At 28.1% G+C, this 18,400-nt stretch overlaps 1 protein-coding gene across 8 annotated transcripts in view; it reads left to right on the forward strand.

Annotated features, from left to right (window-relative positions):
* Nucleotides 1-18,151, forward strand: part of LOC129958146 (uncharacterized) — a 270,882-nt gene extending 252,731 nt beyond the window's left edge. For all 8 annotated transcript variants that reach the window (XM_056070364.1, XM_056070363.1, XM_056070367.1 and 5 more), the window contains 11 exons: nucleotides 1,466-1,625; nucleotides 2,559-2,659; nucleotides 2,753-2,884; nucleotides 3,658-3,749; nucleotides 4,951-5,032; nucleotides 5,181-5,243; nucleotides 6,092-6,188; nucleotides 7,411-7,491; nucleotides 11,682-13,013; nucleotides 16,007-16,798; nucleotides 17,613-18,151. In XM_056070364.1, the coding sequence (XP_055926339.1) occupies nucleotides 1,466-1,625; nucleotides 2,559-2,659; nucleotides 2,753-2,884; nucleotides 3,658-3,749; nucleotides 4,951-5,032; nucleotides 5,181-5,243; nucleotides 6,092-6,188; nucleotides 7,411-7,491; nucleotides 11,682-13,013; nucleotides 16,007-16,798; nucleotides 17,613-17,644 (2,964 nt within the window). In that variant the 3' untranslated portion in view covers nucleotides 17,645-18,151. The remainder of the gene's footprint in view (nucleotides 1-1,465; nucleotides 1,626-2,558; nucleotides 2,660-2,752; nucleotides 2,885-3,657; nucleotides 3,750-4,950; nucleotides 5,033-5,180; nucleotides 5,244-6,091; nucleotides 6,189-7,410; nucleotides 7,492-11,681; nucleotides 13,014-16,006; nucleotides 16,799-17,612) is intronic.
* Nucleotides 18,152-18,400: the final 249 nt, after the last annotated feature.

Below are 18,400 nucleotides of genomic sequence, written 5' to 3' on the forward strand. Positions count from 1 at the left end.
AAAAGAACTCAAATTCATAAACTAGATGGCAGCACTGTTTTAAAGGATTACTGTTTTATAAAATAATTCACAACATTTATTGCAATAAATGAAATCCTTTTCATTGCACTTTCATTTCATTTATTAAGCGAACCACTTACATTCAGTATCTACTCCGGATGTATCTTATATTTTGATGATATTTCGAATAAGCTTTAATTGAGAAAATGGCTCTTTTATATGACGACAAAGTAACATTACAAGATTTCCCGCTTTATGCATTTAATAAAAAAACAATTAACCGAGTTCAGCTGAGATTGTTTAAGAGAGATATATTTCAATTTGAAATACTACAGAAAATTTGTAAATCTTATAACTTTTGAATAAAATAATTATGAACGTCTGTGCAAAATATTTTATTCCCTTTTTAATTTTTTTATCTTTGTTCTTTTGTGTCTGCTCTCTGTCAGTGACATGACGGATTCGAACTCTCGAACGACAAGAGATTATTTGGCCTATTGGACCAATTGTTCCCAAGTGGGCCAATTCATTCAGTATTGGGCAATTTTGTTTTAAAAATATTTTTAAACGCAATTTTGAAACTAATATGCTTTTACACTGCAATTAAAAAATAAATAAAACTCGGATAATATACGATGTGAAATTCATTTTTATTAGGTTTTTTTTTTTTTTTTTATGATTGCAAAGCTTTTTAATGGTTTGTTTTTCCTCCAAAATTTAAACAGCGGTACAAAGTTTTTTCTTTTTTTTCTTCTTCTTCTCGCAACCCCTTTAAAAAAAATGCTGTCACTGACATAAATATGAAAATTAATAAAATTAAATATTGATTATAAATTCAAAAATTGTATTCAGAAAATTTGTGATGAGTTTAAGTCAAAATAATTATCTCGCTCTGATTGTTTTTTTAACCCTAACATTCCCCATGTAATCTATCTTCAGGCCGTGACCCGCTGTGTAAGAAATGCCTGACTTAAACCTCTTGCCGTCCATTTAGCTCGACGAAATATTGGTCCAGTCGGTAGAAGAAGACGCGTGCTAAGCGAGCTAGGTTAATCTGCGGAAACAATTGGAATACGAACCTAAATGTTTTTTGTTGAAACTGAATTTGCTTGGGGATAATTACAAAGTTGAACATGGACCTCTTCACGTAATTATCAACTGCACTAATAAGCTGTTATATGAAGGGATTTATGGTCACTTGTTCTTCACTTGCTCCTTCCTGTCCCCAATAAACTCGGCTTTAAAACAGAAATGAACAAATTTGGTTGATATGCATAACTTAATATGATTAAAGCTAATCTAATCCCACCAATCGACGAAAATAACTGATTGGTAAAAACAGTACTTGATTTCTATTATGCATTGTTCTTGATCTATTTAATCGATCCAACCTTTTAGCATATAAATAATAATGTTTTTACAATTTGTTTTCTTCCACAAATGTATGTTTTTTCCCCCTTTACAGACATTGCTTTCAAAGTCCAACAGTTGGGCTTTTAATACTTTCAATCTCGATGTATCTACTGGAGGACGTTCGTTGTCATATCTGCTGGTTCATCTTTTCCAGGAGTATGGCTTTGTTGAACACTTCAAACTGGATATTGTTAAAGTCTGGCATTGTTTCAGTAAGTTCGATATGTACATTAGAATATGTTAATTGAAATAAATATTCAGGAGCTATTTTTGTATCCGTTAATTTGTTGATAAAAGTTTAATTCCTATCAGCGCAAAATATCTCTATTAGCTCAAGATATAATCCAGTATCTCCACGATGTTTTTCTACATTCTGAATGGTGGCCAATAGCGTGAAGATATCGTACACTGTTCAGCATTTTGTACTAAGAGATTATACATGTCCATGATGTTTTTCGATATTATGAATGCCAGATAATATAATAAAGATATCGTAACAATATTGTTGGACATTTTCTGCTAATAAGAAATATTTATTTCGATTCTGCTATACTTAGTTTTCCATTTTCAAATATGAATCATTGAGTTTTTAATTGTGTACCATATTTATAACTCTTAAAAATATACGTAAATAACTTTTAGTGAATTCGAGAACATATAGTTTTAGCCCGTGACAACTCATTCTTTGATTTCACAGAGTTCTGTTTGTATAACTTTAAAATACATTAAAATATGCTATGATGTCATCCATCGATGATAAGGCTGTTTTGTATTTCTATCTATTGTCAGTTTGTGTTGTCATCATTTTTAGTTAATTGTCGAGGAAGTGTTATTTTTCCGAAATTTCTGTTTATCTTGAACGTTAAAAAGAACTTGCCAAAACTGAAAAATAAAAACTGTGTAGTAAAATAAACATTTGTTTTAATATTTTGTGAAATTTTTGTTAATTATTTTAAGTCTTTGCAAGTTCCAGCATATAATGAAATTTGTTAACTAATTTTTTTTCTTCCTCCTAAATAAGTGGATATTTATTAACTTTTTTTTTCAAAGTAGAAATTTGTTTTCAAAAATACTTTAGCATGGTAAAATAGTGTACATATTTCTTTTGAAGAATTATAAAATTTTGCTTAAATATTATATTTTAGACTTGATGGAAGCTGCTTATCACAGGCATAATCCGTATCACAATTCGGTTCACGCTGCTGATGTTACTCAAGCAATGCATTGTTTTCTTCAAGAAAATAAAGTAAGAAGCTGAATGCTTCATTTTTCAATTTTCTTATGTATATCCGCTTCTCTAGAGATTCAAATAAACATGCTACCTATTATTTCATTCCAGTTCGCCAGTAATTTAACACCATTAGAAGCTATGTCATCTGTTATAGCTGCAGTTGCTCATGATCTTGACCACCCTGGAGTTACTCAAGCATTTCTTGTTGCCACATCGAATCATCTAGTGAATCTCTATCAAGTAATTTTTGGCTTTGAATCTTAATTTATTGTAATACTGTATATTTATGTTTCATTATAAATTTGTTATTTATACACATAAAAAATATGCAAGTGCTGAGTTATTATTATTGTCAAACAACCTTTATTGTGATTATTTAACACAGTGCTACATGTCTCTGCTACTAACTTATAAATCAATCAAAATAGTTTTTATTCAACTTATAAGAAATAAAGAAGTTTTTTAAAGCAATTTTTATTATAAAAAATTCTAAAAACTAAAACTTATATTAATAAAAAGTTTGTCTAGGCCCTTCTTTTTACACTAAGAAATACTGATATTCTCTTTTCAATTATTGTGACTATTCATAAAACAAACATTTTATAATATCAAAAATCCATGAATGCTTTCGGAATCCTAATTTGAATAAGTTTTTATAATATTAAAAATTTCATGAATATCAAATACGATTTAGATAATGACAAAAATAAAGAAACAGAAAATAATTTATACAAGTACTTATAGATTTACTAGTACGTATTATGAAATAATCTGCAGATGATTTTCTTGCCTTCTTTAAAACCGTTATTTGAATTAAAAAATTGTAGGTTGTACCAGAGGTCTTTAATTAAAATTAAATCAACCAAGAATTGTATTTTTCTTAGCTATTTAATTTGTTTTTTTATTATAAATATTCATTTCAATATGTATTAAATTTGATGTGCAACAGAATGTTTATGGCTATTAAAATAGTTAGTATTTTTTTTAAATTTACTTTTATATTTGTTTTTCAGAATTCATCGGTTCTTGAAAACCATCACTGGCGTACTGCTATATCTTGTCTCAGTGAATCCGGAATATTCAATCATTTAGATAGAGATATTTGGTATGGGAATCATTTATATTTTTATATATAATTATTATAACATACTATCCAGTGATAATATAATATTTTATGTAGGTATTATTTAACCGTAGTACGTTTCAGTTACTCCTAAAATTAGGTGGGGATAAGATAGTTGAAATCATAAAGGAAATATTCACGATCTTTAAAAAAAATGTTATCATTAACTGAGATCTTTCGAATAAATAAATACAGCACGGCTTCATTCCTAATTTGAGTGTCTCTAATTACAAAATAGTTCAAACTCTCAAATTAATTCGCGTATTTTCAGTGTTTACCTAAGAGATTTGTTTGTTTTATGTATGCTGTTGTGATTCTTGGTTTAATACTTCTTAACTTATGACATTATTGCTGCCTAGTTCAAATATGAAGTCTTTTACTTTCTTTTACTTTATTCCAATTTCAATCTTTTAAAGCTGTCTTAATGTTTTTCCTTAATATGTTTGCTTAAAGTATGTCTAGGTTGTTCTATTTCTTAGTTTCAAAGTCTACATAAATGGTGCCCGGACGTGACGTTTTCTGTGCCTTCGTCACATTTGGATTTACATTGTAGAATGTACTAATATTTTGCCTTAGCAAAGTTTTCTCTGCCAAGATATTTGTACTCGCCATCACTACAAACCTTATTTCTTATTAGGATAATATACGACTTGAACTTGTTATTTAAAAAAATTTACCATTAATTTTTTTATTCTTGGAACATCCAAAAAAAAAAAAAAGAAAAGAAAAGTTCAGAAAGACATGAAATTTTCCATGAAATATATTTCAGTTTTAAAATATGAATCTGTTTTAAACATCATTTAACGTGATTTGATTATTTGGTAGCTGATTTCTTTAAACAATTTTAATTATTTGATTTTTAGTGATAACTTTTACAAATACTATATTTTTTTTATAGCCATCTGCAAATCTGAAAGAATTGTTCTTAGTAAAGTCGCCCAGTAATTTCTTTTCTAACTAAATTCTAATTTTATGATTTTATTTCTTAATGTAGGCAAGCATGGAAGTCTTCTATTGTTTTATGAAATTGATTATCGAAATTCTGATAACCATAATGTTATGCTATAGATAATGCTTGTGCTACAAATAATACAACTTTTATGATATAAAAAATACATAATAAAAAACGTGAATAATATTTTGTCAATGTTTCTTGTAAGATTCTTTCATAATTATTTTTCAGGCATGACATTCAGATGCAAATAAGATCACTAATTTTAGCAACAGATATAACAAGGCAAAAAGAGTTCCTTGCTAGATTTAAAGTAAGTTTGTTATTTTCTTCATAAATTATAAATTTTAGAATATTGTTTAAATAATTTAAGTAATAAGTATAAGTAAACTTACAAAACATATAGTTTCATTTTCAACATATGCTTTTACTAACACATTCTTGTTACACCTGTATTTTAGAGCTACTTAAGTTCCGAATCCTTGGATATGGAAGATTCACAATATCGGCATTTTGCTCTGCAGGTAAAAAAAAATCAAAGTTATTTAAATTTTTTAATTCTATTTCTACACATAAAAAGAAGTATGTTGTAATCTTTAGCATTGTAGCAATGGTTGAAATTCAATGTTACGCTTTGTTCTAAAATTGCTATTTCCTTGAGAACTGGGGATATCACATGCAAAAAGTTTGTCATATTGCAAAAAATATTACATTATTATTTTGTCATTATAAAATTATTTTACTCTTTATTCAAACTAAATTGCTCGTGAAATATCGTTTTCATATTCATATGAAATTGTTATTTTAAAAGGTTAATTCCTTTTTAATGGCCAATATCAAAATTTAAAATCTTTTTTCTCATTGTTTATTTAATATGAAATATAATTGCATAATTTGCCTTTAAAGACCACTTCTTGCTTTGTAGATTACGTTTTAAGATTATGTATGATTCTGATTGCACCATGGTTGGTAGGTATATGGGTTTTTTTTTTATTATTGTAAGCTTGATGTGGAATATATATACGAGTTCCAGTCATTATTATTTAACATGTGCCATCACCTGCCTTGTTATGACAGCAAAAAAGTTAGATTTCATTACTTTGAATTTTAAGAAAAATAGGATTTCTTTATTTTGATTGCAATCTTAATGTTAAAATAATGTAAAAATAAAGCCGGAACTCGTTCTAAATTTTTAAATGTTTTGGATCGAAAATATCTTTTAAAGAATTGGGCTAATGACTATTAACTGTATGTTCCTTTTTTGTGTAATTCTCTTTTAAACTTCCTCTGTCCAAATATAATAGCAACTTCATATATTTTTCACAATATTATATTTTTCCTGAATTTTTTATTTTAAATGTTTTGTTATTAGATTGCCCTGAAGTGTGCAGATTTGTGTAATCCTTGCCGTCCATGGGCAATAAGTCAGAGATGGAGTTATCAAGTTTGCCAAGAGTTTTATCGCCAAGGTAAAATATGTATAATTATTCAATAAATTCATACATATAAGTTAAGTATTCAAAAGTTCAAAAAGATAATAAAATATTTCCAGGGATAAATAATTGAAATAAATTTTAATGCAGTAAGTATTTGATTTTGTTGATGATGCTTTCTACATAGCTGGAATATTGTAATATAGATTAATATATCAGTATTTAATGCATACTTAGACTCCACACTTTCTTTCATTAATTCTGTAAGTTATTGTTGAAGTTATTTTTTTTATAATTGCATCTTATTAATAGCACAAAATACAATTATGTATATAAATTCTTTTTAATTTTATGGTTAGAATTTGGAAAAGTTCTCTTAAAAATTGCTGTTTATTCATATATATATATATATATATATATATTTTGAACTCTTAATTTAATCCAAATTAATTTCCAAAGCTTTATCTTAATTTAGCCCATAGTAATTTCATTATCTTAGTTCCTGATCCAATTCCCCTTTCTCTAAATTAATTCAAGAGAAACTTTATAAAATTGCTGAATCGGCTAAACGCCGACACTTTCACACGCTCTGCGTAAAGGGACAAAATACCTCTGACTTGACAAATTCTTCTAAAAGATCCATGTGTTTTACTTACTTTTTGATTGATATGCCATGGAAATCCCTATTAAAACATCGCACTACATAAAACAGGGATAATTTGTTTCTCCTTCTTTTTACACCACTTCTTGACTAATCTGTTGCTGTGAGCGAACGTGCTTGTCCATGCCGCTTGTGCATAAACATGCCTGCCTGTCTTCCGGGAGAGAAAATAAACTTGTGTCTTCGAAACTGCATTCTGCTTCAAACAAAATAATGCTTATATATATAGACTGACATCTCTTTAATTGTATTAAAAAATTTAAGCATAATGTTTCCTTTTTCTTTAAGTAATTTTTATTTATTTATATTTGACAGTTTCTTAGAAATGTATTATACGCCTGTTAATGCTTACTCTATGGCCAATCCTGATTGCCTTTAACTGTTTTGAAAATGTTACTTAAATATCAGCGAATTAATTTAAGTTTGGAGTTTCTAAAACCTCCTTTTCTTTACCCTTTTGTTAGCATTACTTGTTACATATATTACAAAAGTTCAATCTAGATAATTGTTCTTATTTTTAAATATTAAACATTTAAGCTTATAAACATATAAATGCAATGCAGTGTTGTGCTCAACAAAAATTCTTATTTCTTTTAGGGGCTTATGAGAGGCAACTTAAATTACCAGTCACACCAACATTTGATTGCAGTAGGACCAAAGTTGCAAAAATCCAAGCTGGTAAGCTAGAAGTTTCTTTATGAGTGTGAACACTCTTGTAAGCCACAATTTATTTGAGATGAACATTATATGCATTAACTTTTTTATGGACTTAGTTGACATTAATGCCGATTGATAACTGACATCTCTTATTTTCACAAGAAAGATCTTTAATTTGTTTTAAAATTAATCATAATATTTGAAAATACTGAATTGAACTTGATATCATTTAAGTGCCTCAGTATAAGGTGTATTCAAATTTTATTTTAGAAAAAAAATAAACTTAAGAATTATCTTAGTTCAAGGTTTTATTTGTATTTGAAATATTTATAAATCTACTAAATATATCTTATCTTTCAAAATTGTGATAATTCCAATATTTCCAGACTTATCCTTGAAATGTATGATCATCTCTTTATTGAAAGACATGTCAAGATGTAATTAATTTTGCTAAAATTTGCAATAGTTTATTTCAACAAATAATATTGAATTATATTTTAAGAATAAATGTAATTTAGTTAACGTTTAAAAATATATAAGAAGTAGATATTTAAATGCACGATTCTCTAATATTCGATTTTTTTATAAGTTATTCCAATATTTATTTTGAGCATTCCCAGCTTACCATATTTATTTACTCTCAATTATTAGACTACTTTGTAAAAATTATTTTTGCTGTCCTAAAGACTCAAAATCTTAATACCCCAGTAACACACATATGATATATTGTACAATATTGTGTTACATTCTGTTCTACCTGTGTGAATTTCAAGAAATTGAAAGTAGGGAAAAGTGGAATTTTAAAAAAAATTTCCTCTTTTTCTGAACCAAATAAAATTTCTTATTCATAACATTCATTCTAATTTTAAAAAGTTACCATCAAAACAAATATCTGATTATTTCAAAATGTTTTTTCAAAAAAATTTAATATGAGAAACCACGCGTTCATTCTTTTATTTTATGTGTGCATTAAATAAAAAAAAATTGATAAAGTATTCGATTTTTAAATTTTCAGTCTCAAGTAGGCATTCAAAGTAAACTTCAAGAAAAATGCAAATCAAAAATTACTTTTCCATGATACTTTCTCCCAAATTAGTTATAAAATTGTATAATTATTATTTCTTAAAAAAAGTTATTTAATATCTTGATGTAGTCATGTTTGAAATTTTATTTGGTTAGCAGCTGCTTATTTAACTAATTGGCATTAAACGATAATACAGTATTACTCCTCTTTTTTAATTTTCTGGAAATCAGTGGAGAAGCAGGGGCGTAAACCAATGGAAATTGTAAGTCGTTCAAAACCCTTGCGTTAATTACTATCATTTACATATTTATCAACAAGTGTTGTAAATAATGAGAAAATGTTGAAGAAGGAAACTAAAAACTGTGTAATACCATATATGGAATTTAAGTAGTCTGAATTTAGCTAGTTCTAAACTATTTGGATTCTTTTATGTAATCAAAATCTAATGCTTTTTGTAAGCCTTTGATCTAATAAAGGAAAAAAAGTCTTTTAAATGTATAAAAAAAGTTTAAGCACACAAGGCATTAACATGCATCTAAGAAATGTTGAATATAAATAATACACTTCAGTAGATTAAAATATTTTTAATATATATAAAGATTTTATTTTCCGATAAAGAAAATGCATAGCTTTTAACTGAAAGGCCAGGGGAATCGAAAAATTTCTTTTAGGAATATAAGATTGTACTTTGAAATTTTAAGACAATGTTTTTCACCTGCCTAGCACATTTAAAAATTGAATATATGAAATATATACTTAATTTCAAACTCTAACCCCTGTAATAAAATTTTTATATGAATTTAAAGATTGTTTAATACGGTAGATTGAAAATAAATATCGATTTATTAAGATAGATCTCGATATCTAATTGAGTCAGAAGTTGTCTTTACATGCTAATCAACAAAAAAAATATTGAAAAAAATTATGCCTTGAACTTTCAGTTTGTGTAAAAGACCTAAAATGAAAAAAAAAAAAAAAACCACCAAAATCTACCCTAATCTTAAAAATATGCAAACTGCAATTTTTGATTTCTGATAGATCTAAGTACTTCGTTTTAATTGAAAGACATAATAGTATTATTTAAATACTATGCACTTTAATTTGTGTTCACTCATTAGTGCTAAAATTTTCCTGAAAAATCGTAGTACTAACGATATACAGATAAAAACAGTTTATTTACATCAAGATTTTAAATGTAAAAATTGGATAATTTTTGATGATAGAAAAGATAATTCTTACAGAAAAAAAGTATAAAACGGCAAAGTGCAACTGAAATAACTTAAGATAATGATATTCACATATTAATTAATTGGACGCTATTAATCGTAATGTCACAGTAACAAACACTAGGTAGAAAAATATTGTTATTCTTGGCGTAGAGATTAATATTCAGCGCCCATTACAATGACTCGCTTACTTGCTTCAATTTAATACTTTAACATTCGGGCAATTATGCGAATACTGTACCGGGATCATTCTCTGTGAAATCTGGCAAATAACTTCTTAATTGTAAGGAAAGACCTGTTATAAATTTCGAAGCAATTCAGTTAAAAGCAATCAATACATATAAAACTGATTTTAGTAAAAACCCACCTTGACCCTTGACTTCCGAATAGTGGCAGAGTAATTCAGACAAGACAATGTACTCCAGGTCTGTCTGTAAAAGTTCCTGTATTTTTCAATCACTCTCGATGACAGTCCTATACAAATCATGTTTGGCGGTTGTGCATTTCTGTTACAAGTCCTGCAAACGAACTCAACATGATTTGGAACTATTTTGCGCTGATCTATTTTTCTGCTTGATTAGACATTAAAATGTGTTAGTCTAAAAAATAAGTTCCTAAATATATTTTGAAGGTCGTTCTATCAATGAGATATTAACCTGGCGACATTAAAAGAATTAATTCTGTGATTGAATGCAACACGTTCTTCTGTCACACAGAAGACATTTGTTGTCTTTGACGACGGACATGAGATGATACCAGAAATGGGTTCGTGACAAGAACCCTGTATCCGAAGTCTGCAAAAACGTTTTCCTTAACAAATTTTGATGCCACTGACTGCATTTATTTTGTAGTTGGATAAAATGCAAGCTGTCGACCTCACTAATGATGAAAAACTTAACAAAAAAAAAACTGTTTCGTCAATTCTCCAAGAATAAACTTCTGTTGAATTTTATTTAAAAAATATTTCATGTCATATCCTGGTTGTTGAAAAATGGGTCAAACTATTGACAAAATCTGCAAAAAAAGCGTAAGGATAAGGGTCCAGAAATAACTACAAAACTTTTCTCACAAGTTCCACTTCGCCAAGATTTAATAAAAATTTAATTTAAAACAGTATCTTCGACTAGATAAACATAATTTAACCCAAATTCATTGAATAGGGTTTTCATAGAATTCGAATTCCAACCAGATTTTTGATGTAAGTTCTAGATTGTTTCATAAAAAAATATGAAAACTTTAAAAAATTGCAAAATGATGTATTCTTATCAGTAATATAATGTATAAAATCACTAACATTGTTGAATTATTCAGAGATGATTTTTATAAATTTATAACAGTACATTTGTTAGAAAAATTATTAAAAAAAACCTCAATTTTTCACCGATATTCTAAAGCTTTCGAGGGTTTGTGCAAACTCTATATATAGTATATGGTTTATAAATGATTTTTCTGTTACGAAATAGATAAAATGAATTATTCAGAATCTGTTATAACCAAAAAAAACCATAATGTGCATAATTTTAAGATAAAAATAAATTTTGATGTTATTTTATATTTTCCGCACTTCAAGCCCTTTGCGGGAACTAAAGATTCAATAATTTTTTAAATATATTTTTTCTTCAATTAGCATGCAGAGACGCAGCTTTTGAACTCTAATAGAATTCGTTATTCAAAAAATTGATTTTTTTTTCCGCTCCGTCCTGTTATTTAAACTTTAGAGAGAATTAACATAAAATTCAGTCAGATATATTAATGAAAATCTTTAACCTTTTTGACGGTTCAGACATAATGTTTAATATTTCAAATTCCTTTTTTTATTTTTCAAAATTACATAATGCTTTCTTTTCCTAGTGGGAAAAAAATTGCTCTTTATCGAAAGAATTTCAATTTCTTTAATACATTTAAAATGTGTGTTTTCTTGTAATGAATAGTGAAATTCTTTACTAATTATTCTTTGACAGATTTTTTTCAGTTTGTCGTCTCCCCACTTTTTGAAACATGGGACCATTTCTTAAAGACTCCTTTATCTAATGAACTTTTAGAAAATCTTCAGCATAATTTCGCTCAATGGCAACAGAAAATAACAGTTCAACAAACAAATGAAAGTGAAACAGTTGAAACTGGTATACCTCAAATTAAAGTAGATTCTTCATCTGTATCTTTCGAAACACAACCGGATACAGAAAAGGATGTTGGTAAAAGAACTCAGTTTCTTTCAGCTGATCCTGATATTATCCTTAAACAACACAGATCAAAAAGTGACAGTGGACTCACACCAGGATTACTTTCCCCTAAAATTCACATGGAAACCTATTCAACTGAGGAGCTTCATCCTAGTACTACGTTATTATCACTTTCTAGTATAACTAATACTGTTCAATTACGTCAAGTATATGCAGCAACTAAGGTAGAGAGTCACCTTATATGTCCTACTGTGTTTCAGCCTTTATGTACAAATGTGGCAACAAAGGAGGCGACTAGCGAGACAAATTGCCCATCCTCTTCAGAAACTTGTGATGCACAAGTTTGCTCAAACAACGGGAATGATCAAAATGATAATAATGATAGTGCTCAATGTTCTGTGGATGTTTCATGCCCCAATAATGGTTGTGGTACTCCGACTACACCTGAAAAATCTCCTACCTTACATATACATAGAACAAAACAAAGGTCGCAGTCTCTAATTAATGATTCTGATGAGTTGAAACATTATTCCCTGGTATTGCAGAATCGGAGAGCTTCAGACTTTGATTTTTACTTATATAATAATGTGTACACCGCACCAAATTCTATTTCATCCATTTCAAATAAAGAATCACTGCATGAATTGCAACAAAGTTTGGAGACGCATTTGCCATCTTTATCAAATGATAGTAACACCACAACTAAATCAGTTTCCATAAAAAATGAAAGAACAAGCTTGTTTACTTCGTCTAATTTGTGTTCAAATAAACAGTGTTCAAGAACTACATGTATTTGTAAAACAGATTCAGATAAAAAAATTCCATCTTGGTGTTGGCATATCAGCCGCAGCTTCTCTGCAGAAAGGCCTGTCAGACCAACACATGATTTTGATTCTCCTTTACCTCCAGGGCACAGTTCTTCTAGTCTGAATTATAATGCGCACAGTCGCAGAAGAGGTTCTGCTCCTGTAACATATTCTCTCAATTCTGAAGTTGGTGTTAGCCATGTTTCTAGTTTTGGTGATATTGATTCCAAAGGGGATCATGTAGATGGATCTGAAATTAACTATGCAGCTGGCCGAAGATGGTCGATTCCTATGGAAATACCAGGTATGTGTATGAATTTTTAATGAATGCTAAATAAGGAATATGTTCTTTAACATGAATCTGTTGTGATATAAAAATAAGGAAAGTAAAACATATTTTTTAAATAACTATAAATGACAATATTTTTTTACTCAATTTGTGCTGCATTTTCATTGAAGATGTATTTTTCATAGATACTGCAATTACTGTTTTCATTTTATCTGCTATTACAAAATTTCCATTATTTAAAAAGTTATTTTTTTTTTTTAACTTTGGCCTTTTCGCTTCCGCTCTGTATATCTATCATAAATAGCTACCCTTAAGAGTTATGGATTTTCTTTATAACTTTATTTGCTTCATCAGTATGTATTTATGTTTGCTTTTTTATTTTGATGTATAAATTAATTTCAGTTGAATGGAAAAAAAATTTTTACTTTATATTTCTTTTTATTTGCTTAGCTGTTCCATTTGTGTTCACTTGACATGCAAGAATTAGCTATGTTCCATTTGCATTTTTTTTTTTTTTTTTTGTAGATAATTTTGAATGAAGCTCTCCTTAACATTAAAAATGAGCCGTGTACAAAATTTCTAGGTTGACAAATAATTTCTTTCATATGAAGGACTTTTACTCACTGCTTTTGCTCGCCAGGATTGCGAACTTTCTAATTGTGCAGCTTCAAACGCTAATAATTTTTTCTTCTCAACATGCAACAAAAAAATTCTTTTTTCCGATGGACGTTGTAGCTCAGTTTCTTAAGCATGCAGTTATTTCTAACTCTTATGATGTCTTTTACATCTATCTTTCTTCAGCTTTCAAAGACATTTTATGTACATATAATGCATATTGATGATTTAATTTTTAAAAATTTTTTCTTATACTGGAAGACCTTGTGGTATTATAATGCATCTTTTAATGTGATGGCTGTACTTCATTTATGAAAGCTGTCATGATATTGAACATCTAGATCTGTTTACATTTAAACAAAGATTTTAATTAGGCATCTCATTTGAATATGAAAATATTTTTACTTTGCTCTAATAACTTCTTAATATTTTCATCAGTTTTGTAAAAGGATTAACAGTAATATCATGAATACTTAATTCTTGAAGATCTGTTTAGTATAGTGTTTCACCAGTGTAATTCTTTAGAAGTTTATGGGTCAAATGGTATTTATGATTTGTACGCACATATAATGAAAAACTGCTGCAAGTTAAAAGACTAAACGTTTCCTTTAAATTTTCATTACAAAACTTATTTTATACGTTCATGAAACATATCAATTTGTTTTTACCTAAATCTAAAAATAACCGCTATTCATACACTGTTTAGTTTAGGAACATTATCAGTTTCTCCACCTCAGTTTTTATTCATTTTGTTCTTTCTTTTAAGCTATGCAAAATGTGTTGATTTTTTTTTCTTTCTTGCCAAAAAAATAATTAAATAATCGTGCATGCTGTGATAGGCTTTTACAAAGAGAAATTAAAGAATATCATTCTTTTAACTCTTTTTCTCTTTACTAGTTACATTTTAGAAAAATACTTTCTGAAATTGAAGGTCTTATGAAGAGATGGTATGCCTAACTTGTGGGTGAGTAGTTGGTATTTGGGTCCTATTTTAGGGGAGGGAATTAGTAAGGAACTTTTGTAACATCTTGGAGGTTTATGTTTTTAATTATTAATAAGCATTTAATTTCCACACTTTATATGAAGAAAAAAGTGTTGATTTAAAAAATATATATGCAATTTAATTGTAATAGTTGCTTTTAATTTGTAACGATAATAAAAATGAGAGCAAGAAAGTTAGCAGAATTTTCATTTAGTAATAATTTGATTTTATTTGTAATAGTTTTTGTACAATATTCACAAAATGGTCTAGAAATTTAAATTTGATATTAGTTTCCGTTTCTTGACTAACTTTTTTTATTAGCATTGCTTCTATAATCTTTTGTATTGACACAAACAATTGTTAAACATTTTTATCTTCTTTTCTTGATTTTTCTGTTTTCACTAGTTATGTTTTCTGTTTTTATATTTAATTTTTATCAAGGGGTATTATGTACCCATCCGTTTTGATGCTGTAATTAAATTTCTATTTAATTTTTTGAATAGATTTTTTTTTTTTCAAGAAAAGATGCAATATGTTAGTTAAGATAAAATTTATATGTATTTAGTTTTTTCCATGCTTAACAATTTTGTAGATCATTGTATTTGTTATTATGAATTCATGTGAAAAAAATACCTGGAGTGTCTTATAACCTAGAATCTCAAATAAATTATTATACTGAATATAATCTTTTTAGCAATAAAAGACCCATTTCGTTCAATCCAAAGAAAAAATTTTGGAATTACATTGAAACTCCAAAATTATAAATTTTCCTGAGGAGTTTCATTTTTCGGGCATTTAGTAATTAAATTAAAAAAGTATACTTGCAAAGGATGATGCAGAATAATATGCAAAGTGAACTAAAGCATCCCTTCTCAAAAAGGAAACTAATTAAATAAGTGAGTTTTAGTATAAATATTGCTTCTGGTGTATTTTAGCCACGTATTATCGCCATGTTTATTCTACTGGGCAACAAGATAATTTTTGTTATTGTATAAGTTCTGGAGGGTTGGAAGAGTCATTTAAAAAACTAATCTTTTTCAATCTATATGAATTAAAGTAATATTATAACGCATCTTTACATGCATGTAAACTAAAAACAGAGAAAATTCACATATAACAATATTTTTTATTTGGATTGGTTTTATATACTCTCATTCAATATTTGAAATTAACCTGTCTGTTTGCTTCAAAATCGTCTATCCCTTTTATATTTAGAAGAAAAATTCATAAAATTTCATTTAAATGCCCAATTCGATGCTTTTTGCTCGATTTCAAACTTTATTCTGAAAATACTGCATTTGTAACATGTGATGAAATGAAGTTAACGTATGGAAAGTGCATTTTTATTCAGAGTTTTGTATTCATTTTTATTTCATTCATATGTTGGTGACTATTTACAATTCTCTTATAGATTTGAGGGTACCAGTTTCTCCATCAAACCTTCCTGAAAACAACCGTTCTACCGTGTTTAGCACAAGAAGAAACAGCTTCGGTTTGTTAGAACCCCTTCTTGCTGTATCTGCTTTAGAAAAGGAAAATACTTTAAAACAGAATCGTTCATCTGTGCGTAAGCCCATTCATCATAGTTGTCATATATTTTCCAGTCATGAACAAAAAGATAAATTCAAATTTAGAGACAAGACTGTTGCATCCTCTTACTCTTTTTTACCTTTTGCATCACCACCACAAACAGTACAAAGAAGAGGTTCATTACCAACTGATCTCTACAACAGTGGAGAAAAGAAATCTGTAAAAAAGGAAATTTCTAAAAGTAGTAAACAATCCAGTTTTCTGTTGGAACATGCTCGCAGGCATGGCTCACCTACTGATCTCTTAAGTGTACTTATTGGACCGTCTGGCATGCTCAATACAATGCACGATATCGTCAGCGGTCAGACAATCTCTGAGCAACCATGTGCTGTAGCTCATAAAAGCTCAAGAAGGAGATCTGGTGGTTTAGAAATGTTGAGTGGTCTGTGGAGACCACGAACTAATGATATAGCTATGAGTGTAGGTATGGCAAGTAAATTAAATTTACGTAGGCAGCTGTTAGAAGCTTGGGCCTCTTGGAGAATGGAGGAAAGTAAAATTAATTCCACTATAGGCGCAACTTCATCTATATCTGCTCTTGGCCCACAATTTGTATACCAACAAAGAAGGGGCTCAGTGCCACTCAATGTATCTTTATTATCAGTAAATTCAGGTAAGTTAGAATAATTAAGCATATTGCCCATTCACAAACTTCATTAAGATCAACTTTAAAAAAAGCTGATGTCTTCTTGTTATATGTTTTTATCATTTATTTAATCCGGTGTTATTAACTAATAGGAAAATGGGAAAAAAAGGCAATTATAAATAACAATGATTAAGTTATTTTTCTCGAGTATAGGAATGTAAATAGAACTTAGTACAACTGTTTAGTTTAATTAGAATGCATAATTTCCTAAATTTAATCTTCAATTAAATATATTTCGCAATAAATATATAAAATTAATGTATTTATTGAATGGTTAAATCTGTCTTAAATAAGAATTAATTGTGATTAATGGCTGTTTCTAGAAGAGCTAAATTATAAGGCTATTGTGACATATATATATTATTTCATAGTTTGCTCAAATCAGTTTTAGAAGTATTGCATTGTTAAAGTTTCTTTTTAAGAAAATTTTAATATTTCTAATGTTTTTTTTATTTAAATATGGTAATTTTTTTTACTTCATTATTGACATTTTGTGGTTAATAAGCTAACATTGGTTTTATATTAATTTTGTAATGTTGCCTGATTTTTAATATTGAATTCTCACACCATTTCTAATGTGAAATTAAATCAGGTCCTAAACATTAGTACAAAACTATATATTTCTTTAAAAATTTACCTTCTTTGTGAGTGCACTTAGTAATGTTTTTTAAGCTAGTTATTATATAGTTAAAATTTCAAGACTTTCTGTTGTATTTTATTATTCATGAATTTTTTGCTATCCACTGTAGTTAAAAAAAAATTCCTTTTCTTAATATTCTAGAAAACACTCTCAGTGATGAGCAGATTAGCTGAATCCTACGATTTGGAAGAATTTGTTGTTAGTATAGATTTTCTGCATGCAAAGGAAACAGGGAAAAAGCATTAAATGTATCATTTTCCATATCAACCACTATATGTAACTTTAAGGTTCGATGAAATAATGATCTGATAAGCTGTCTTCATGTAGAAACATTTTTGATGTTTTCTGTGATTTGTGAAAAACATTTTTGGAAACATCTGTTTAGCTACAGTTATCAGCATTATAGTCCTGAATGGTTAAATAGCCCTGAATATATAGATGATAGGTTCTGTGTGTAATTTGACCTGGAATGATATTGTTCGTCTCTATGTGGAAAGATGTCCTCCTTAATCTTCATTGTGCTGAACAATTATTCCTCAGTAAATTGTTATTTGTTGTAATGGAACAAATACTTCTTACCAGTTGAATTTTCATTAATTTATTTAGTATTTTATTCATAATTAAGGTAATTTCAGATACAATATCAAATCTTTGTACAATAAAGGATGTTTTTAATTTATTGCTATTGTTTTGTTTTTTTATTCTATTTAAACACGTATGTGAAAAAAACATTTGATTGTCTAATACAGCTGATTATTTTGGTTTTTAGGGTACTAACATTTTTCAAATATGGTTGAAATTCGAATACATTTATACTTTTAGAATTTAACTTACATTGCAGAAACATTTCAACATAATATGAATCTAAAATTTAAGAAGTATTACACAAATTTATACAATTGAGATATTTTGGCAGAGAAATAAAATTA

The sequence above is a fragment of the Argiope bruennichi genome, chromosome X1 (assembly GCF_947563725.1).
Source record: "Argiope bruennichi chromosome X1, qqArgBrue1.1, whole genome shotgun sequence".
Taxonomy (NCBI): Eukaryota; Metazoa; Arthropoda; class Arachnida; order Araneae; family Araneidae; genus Argiope; species Argiope bruennichi.